General features: G+C 34.2%; 1 protein-coding gene across 2 annotated transcripts in view; it reads left to right on the forward strand.

Moving 5' to 3' along the window:
- Positions 1-6573, forward strand: part of CBLB (Cbl proto-oncogene B) — a 66420-nt gene extending 59847 nt beyond the window's left edge. For both annotated transcript variants that reach the window (XM_039389509.1, XM_039389508.1), the window contains one exon: positions 2695-6573. In XM_039389509.1, the coding sequence (XP_039245443.1) occupies positions 2695-2957 (263 nt within the window). In that variant the 3' untranslated portion in view covers positions 2958-6573. The remainder of the gene's footprint in view (positions 1-2694) is intronic.
- Positions 6574-7476: the final 903 nt, after the last annotated feature.

Genomic DNA, 7476 nt, shown 5'->3' on the forward strand with positions numbered 1-7476 from the left:
CTGTTCAGCAGAGGGCCTCCATCACCTGCTTCTCTGATGCTTCTCAGTCTGTGAAAGACCATGGAATGTACAGGAGAAGCAGCAAGGGAAGAAAAGAAGGGCATTTCACAGCAGAGAGGAGTGGACAGTTGTCACTGTTACAAATAGCCTCTTCCCACTGTGCCACAGAGCCCTCACTACTTTTTCCATGCATTTTGAACGTTTATTAAATGGGCCTGTGTCTGCCTTTATACTAACCAAGGGTTAAATCTAGTGCTGATTTACAGAAATGTGAGTGATAGAGGAAGCTCCTTGCTGTAGAAACTGTTAATTGAATTACACAATTAGAAAATCTTTTTGAATTTTTTAGTTAGACATCCGTGGTGGCTGGAACATCAGAGAGGATGGGAGTTGGGAAGGAAAGTCCTGTTTAATACCTCTATCTCAGTGTCCAGATGGACATGCAGCTTAGGCTTAGTATCTTTAAGCTCAGGATCCAGTATGATACCCAGCTTTAGCTAAAATTTTATATGGATGTGAAGATATTGAAAGAGCTGTCAGCGCTTAAAAAAATAATAATGGGAATTGTGAGAGAGAGTGCTGAACATCTTAAAGTATCTGTGCTATAGAGAGATGTCACTGTAGTTAGAATAAAATGCCTATGCTGCAAATCTGCTGACAGAATTAAAAATGACCTTTCTAAATGATGTGATTGCTTAATAAAGTTTGTTTGAAAGCTTCAGCAAAGGAAGGTTTTAAACAAGAAATAACTTCAGTTTTAAGCCTGTATTAGACTGAGTAGAGAAAAATATATTCTCATGTAACACATGCACACAGAAGGATCTGATCTATGCACAAGGAGTTTCTTCTGTGCTTCAAGCCCTGGGAAAATTTAAAGTTTGTAAATTAATTTTGTTTCATACTCTAGAAATTAATTCTATAATGAAATGTACATATGAAAATAGTTTGAAATGATTGTGAAAGAAAATTGATTGGTTTTAACTTGATGTGCCATTATTTTAAATATAAGGAATATTCTTCTTTTACAGTCTTGAGTTTTCTAAAATAAGTGAAATGAGAAATTTGAACTTGTTTCTGATTTGGTTTTTAGTGATTAACCACATTTCCTGAGCTACATTTAATTTCTCAGACCAGTGTGTGTTTCATGGATCTTCCACACCTTCTTAGCAGGTTTGGATCTGCTTCAGGTGTGTTTATTAGAATGCTTATCATTTACATAAGTCTTCTCATCTTCAGAGAGAAAAAAATCAAAACAAATACAAAATAGCCCTCACTGTCTGTAGGTTGTAGCTCTTTACTATGAATCTTTAATCAAATTTCTTTCATGCATTTGTAATATGAATATCACCATCTTGCTAAAAGTACTATTATCTTCTCTGAATTAAGAAGTGGAATGAAATTTTATAGCAACACTCATCTGAATGGATGGAAAAACATTAGACATGACCTAGTGTGAACTGTTTTCGTTCATCTGAAGTGTTTAATGCACTCAGTTGAATTATAGTTCTCTCTATCCAGTGTTATGATAAGGTAGCATGTTATAACAAGAATACTAGAAATATAACATTTCTTTCATCCCTGAAAAATTGTCTCTGAAGTACTTAACACTGCAAAATGCCATTGATGTCAGTGTAAGTAAACAGGAAGTATCACAGCCAGAAATTCCTCTAATTTATCTTTATCAAAGTAACTGTTGAGGAGACTCTTTAGAACCCTTTTTGAGGGATTAAAGACTTTTTTTAATTTTTTTAATACTTTACTCTTGAAAGTGTTTTGTGCACTATGCCTGCTTGTATTTAAGCTTCTTACTGGGGAATCAGCGAGGATAAGGAGGTTTCAGTAAAGTACCAAGTTTACTTGAGCACAAAACTCTTGACTCTGAGAAGATTAGCAAGTTTGAATATTAGCTTTTTTTCACCAGCACATCAGGATTCCCAACCACCAGCATCAACTGTGAAAGTAACCTTTTCAGAGAAGATAAGGAAAGGGGAGAAATTTCCAAAGGGAGACTGGAGAGGGAGGATCATGCTCTGTTCCCACCATGAGAATAATTGAACTAGAGTTTTTTTTCAAGAAACCAGTTATTTATGTACTTAGGTGTAGCTGTTGTGCATAAAATGAACTGCAATTGACTGAATAGAATCTCCAAGATGTACCAATAAGTGAAGGATTTTTCTCTCTTGGGCACATTTGTCTGGATTCCTCTTCTGCGAAACTTACAGTCTTCAATAAAATTGTGATCAAATTTGTGGTTGGGTTTTGCTTGTTTGTTTTTTGTTTAGTGTTTTTTTTTGTTTGTGGGTTTGTTGGTTGGGGTTTTTTTAAACTAAGAAAAAGTTTTCGAACTGTGGGTTTAACAGTGGAAAACCTTTAAAATTTTGACTGGCTATTTTCACCATCTTTGTTGTTCCATCATACTTACTTTTTCTTCCAACTTTGGATAATCCAAATTGTAAATTGCATGTTCCTATCATATTATTAAACTAGTATATTACTGCATTATTTCTATTTTAGATGTTCTTGAGTGCTTCAGCTTTTGCCCAAATTTTAAAATGAGATATATCAGTTAACTAAAATATTTCTTCATGTTTCTTTAGTATTTTATTGTTTAAACTGCTTCATGAGGCTTGACCTACCTTTAAAAAAATCCTTAAGCCAATTTATATTGATTTCTATCTCTTCTATTTGAAACAGATGGTTCACAAGCACCAGCCAGACCCCCTAAACCACTTCCTCGGAGAACTGCACCAGAAATACATCACAGGAAAGCATACAGCTCTGACAGTTCCACGGAAAATGTGGATGCAAAAATTGCAAAACTTATGGGAGAGGGCTATTCCTTTGAAGAAGTCAAGAGGGCACTTGAAATTGCCCAGAATAATGTTGACGTGGCCCGTAGTATTTTAAGAGAGTTTGTCTGTTTTCCTCCACCCGTCTCTCCACGTCTCAACCTATAGCAGCATCAAGATTTTCTTGGAGCATGTGAATAATTCTACAGATACATGTGTGGATTGGGGAATGAGAGGAAGAAGAGAATGGAATATTTTTCTTTCATCCTTAGTAGAAGGGTGTTTGTTTCCAGCCGTTTATCAAAGGCTCATGGCTGCTCTGATCAAGACTTATAAATATGCTGAGGCTTATGTATTTTTGCTAGCCATACTTTTTTAAATCAGGGTTGAACTGACAAAGTAATTTAAAGAAGTTTACTTCCCTAGAACTTTTAATCTGTGAAATGCTTTTTCTTGTTTACAAGTTGGCAAGTTACAGTTTTCTAGTTTGTGCCTGTACTATGTTCCTGTTCATATTCCCTTGTATTTGTGGTCAGTTCTGCTGTAGCATTCCCAACAGTTTCCATGCTGACCACTCCATCAACTAAATCATCACTTTCCAGAAGTTCTGTGTTTTGTTTTGTTTTTCTCTTACAAGATGCTTTAATTGTTTTTTTTGCATTTCAGCTCATCAAATGCAAAAAGTATGTGGCCTTCACTACTGATTTTTTTTTTTTCTTCTGAGATTCCTTTGCTTTTGGGAGAGGAAATATCTGAATGTAAAATGCATTATTTTGTCTATGAACTGCCTTTTTAAAGGTATTTTGACAGTGATGTTGGGCAGCTTTCTGTTTAACATGAATTCCATGACCTGTAGTCCCCAAGGTCTTTTATATACACTTTCCACAAAAAAATCCCAAACAACAAATAAAATACTTCATACAACAGTGCTACTGAGTTCTCACATGTAAAATCTCTTTCAAATTTGAGTATTTGATTGCAAATGTTCAAAAAAAGTCAAATGCACACGATAATACTGTGTTTTGATTACACACTAATGTTACCAGTTCTTTGTGACCTGAGTCATGCCAGAGTAGAAGGAATCTATTTGAATAATATTAATGATATTCAGGTAAATTCCAGGTCTAACTTCTGTAAAATAGAATGCAGTTAATTTTTTGTTTAAGTCATTATCCTGTGGTTCACTGTGGCTTGGATCAGTTTGTATTAACTTGGAAACTTTAAATCTTTGATGCACTGTTAATTCCTAATGCTACTGTAGCAATATTTTTTGCAAAATTCTTTAGTAATGTCCTCCCTCCCTGTACACTTTATAATTCTCGAGTATGTGTTTAATATCCAAATTCCTTCACTCAGTTTCCAACTGCTTAGTTGGAAATACATTTTTGCTTTACGTGGTTAGTGGTACTCCAGACTTTGATGTTTCATTTTTGAGCCCAAATTGATGCAAGCCAAATTAAAAGTATTCTGAATTTTAGAAAAGAGAGAGAAGCCAACTCTTTTCTGAGTACGCTCAAAGTAAACAGTCCAAATATTTTCAGAAAAATTCTTAAGATTGCTGCTTTCTTGTTTTTTTTAGGAAACTTTGAAATCTTCTTTTATTCTAATACTATTGAAAAAATAATACCATGTGGTAGTTAGAATATTTTTCGCATTTTGAGATGTGACCAGTATATGATAATTTTCACAGTGTGCCAAGCTGGGTGTGAAGTATATATTCATTATTCCCTTTCAGCTCTAAGTGTTCTTCTTCACGCTGAGCAAGTGTTAAAAGTTACATCATTTACAGGATCAGACCTCAGCAGCCAATGCAGTTGTTGTAAAGATTTTTTTAGAAGACAGCCAGTGGCTGAATTGCAGGATTCAGAGTAACCCCATTGGAGAGAACACCCATTGGAAATTACTGTGCTGTCTCAAAGTCCATTGTTTCACCAAGGAACTTATTCTTAAAACCAATTAAATAAACTACTTTGTAACATCACAAAGTGTAGTACATATATATCATTAATCTACTTCAGTGATAAAAAATGATCAGGACTATCAGGGTATAGGGAAGAAGTTCTATTCTGTTTTGATTTAAGCAAATGATTCTGAGTTTATGTTCCAGAAAAGAGCATTTGCAACTTCATTTACTTGTTCATTCTTCAAGTACAGCTTACGAAAAGTTTAGGTCTAAGTTATATTCTGTGCTTTTATAGTTCAAGTTAATCTCTTTCCTCAGTTTTGGGAATAAGTTTTGTCTAGTCTTGAAACCCTCTTGTTAATTTGGTTTGTTTACAACATCACTGTAGCATTTTAGCTAGCTATAAATTCAAAATGATTCATGCTATTAAATTATACACTCTGGTTGTACTGGAATCACTGAAATGAGGTTCTAGCATAACTGCCAGCATAGCAATGATGACAGTGAAAAAAAGAACACTTTACAAGGGTGAACAAACAATGTGCAGATTCAGTTTTGAAATTCTGAATTGTTATGAAGAACTCATTTTCTTTCTTTTTATGCAGAAGCTTAGTACAAGTTACATCCTTATATTTCAATTAGAGGCTGGAACTACTGCCTGATAGATTAAGGTTTTTAAAGTTTTCCTTCTCCTTTCTGGTTGTGACCACCAGTGACACTTACTTTTTTCATTATGTGTTAAAAAAACAACTTGGTGAGCAATATTCTGAGTGGTAACTTGAAAAGAGTTCCATTAATCTTTAAATGAGTGCTAATAACACTTCTAAATAGTGGAAAATGCAGACTATTTCAAGCCTGTTTTGGTTAATAGTTTTAAAGTCAAACAGAGCAAAATTGCTTTGCTAGAGTGTTGATGTTTACTCTGCAGGAATTAATAGGCTTAAAATAAATTAATCTGGCTGCAGTCTAGGTCTCTAAAGACATAGTTCTCTAAACATATTTTAACCTTTGAAAGACTTAAGGGTTTGAGCCTGGCAGTGTGTTATGCACATGTATAACTTTAAGGAAGACTGACTTGAGTGAGAGTGCTTGGATGAACAAAGTTGGTTAAACTCAGAAACATGTGCTGTCATATTTCTTCCAATATTTCAGCCTTTAGACCATCATTGTGATGTCTGTTGGCCTCATCTTTTCTCTCCTTTTGGTAAATCACTGCATTTTGAGCAAATTGGGTGAATCAGAAGTTGAACAGAGCAAGTGGACATCAGCAGCACGGATCTTTTCCAAAGACTATGAGTAGAAAGAATTTAAATTGGGATAAGAGAAATTAATTTAATATAATTAACCATGTTAATGGCGTGGCTGGAACCCTAAAATGGCCACTGGTAAAATTTGTTAATGTTCAGTATCTCAAGAGTGCATCTGGCACAGCTTTTTTATAATGTGAATTTAGGAAGTTTTGTACCAGGATCATTTCTTCTGTTATATTTCTCTAATTTTCAGCTTGAAGCTTTACTTTGCACTGACAACTCTGACCTGAAAGCATTTAAGTTTGTGTCTTAAATATTGACAGATTTTGAAGAAAATGAACACCGTATTCAAAGCAAATTCAGGTACTACCTGTTGACCTGGAATTTTGAACTTTTAGGAGTGACTTCTTGAAAAAGGACTTCAGTAGTTTCCATTTTGAAGGATTTTCTTTCAAATAACTATTTTATCTGAAAATGCCTTTTATAAACTTGTCTAACATGTGGCAAACTTAGTGATGTGTTCAATTAATTTATATTTTATTCAACATTCTTTTTAAATTTTGGTTATTATGTATGCTCAAGTTCTTTATCTGTTCATGTAAGGTATTTTATAAAATTAATGTTAAGAGAATGTTGGGTTGGTCTGTGATTTTTCAAGACTCTATGTCTGTTATTGAATATTATCACTTTTCATATGACACTTTAGAAACATGTCCTGTCCTGTGTAGGGGCCTTAAAAACCATTGTTTTGTAAGTCACAAAAATGAGGCCTTGTTCTAAAATAAGGTGAATCACTGCATTGAGATATTTGCTTTATATCCCCGTTACCTCATTTCTAAATTTCAGTAGTAAAAATTTATAAATTGACAGTAGCTTTGGAATGTGCATTTAATAGTTGTATGTCAGAAAGATGCTGACCATTAAATATTTAGAAGCTAAAGTGGTGAACATACAGTCTAACTGGATATTAATTTATAGGATTTTTTCCTGAAGAAAATTACAATAAACTCGCCCTGATATTTTTTTAATATACTGTGCATTTACATTCTCGAACATTGTACGCTTAATGTAAAAAATATTTTAGGCGTGTAAAACACTTTTTTTCCCTGTTACTGTATTCCAGCATTCTGGAAAAATCTAACCACTGTACTATGCATGACAATACAACTATTACTATTTAAACCCCAACACTGTTCCCTGCAGGTTGGATTAGACCTTCAGTGCAGAGATTTTCATGGTACTTTCCTCAGTGTGTTAAACCTTTGCCCATTAAATAGGTCACTAGTCATATTACTAATTTCAGAAGTTAACTGTTTGGTATACTTGTCTGTAGTGCTCTAGGTGCCTATTTCTTCCAGTTTTATTCTTCTGATGTGAAAGTCAGCTGTCACCTTGTGTTGTAATCAAATTTTGGCAGCTGGGTGCTCTAGGACTGTTCCGAGAATTTTTGTTTGATGGACCCAGTCATTAATTCTGTACAAGATACTTGCCTCAATTTATCGGTTTCAATGAGTCTCCATCAGGAAAATCATAA

Source organism: Pipra filicauda, unplaced genomic scaffold (assembly GCF_003945595.2).
Source record: "Pipra filicauda isolate LSUMZ 115617 unplaced genomic scaffold, ASM394559v2 scaffold733_size125021_pilon, whole genome shotgun sequence".
Lineage (NCBI taxonomy): Eukaryota > Metazoa > Chordata > Aves > Passeriformes > Pipridae > Pipra > Pipra filicauda.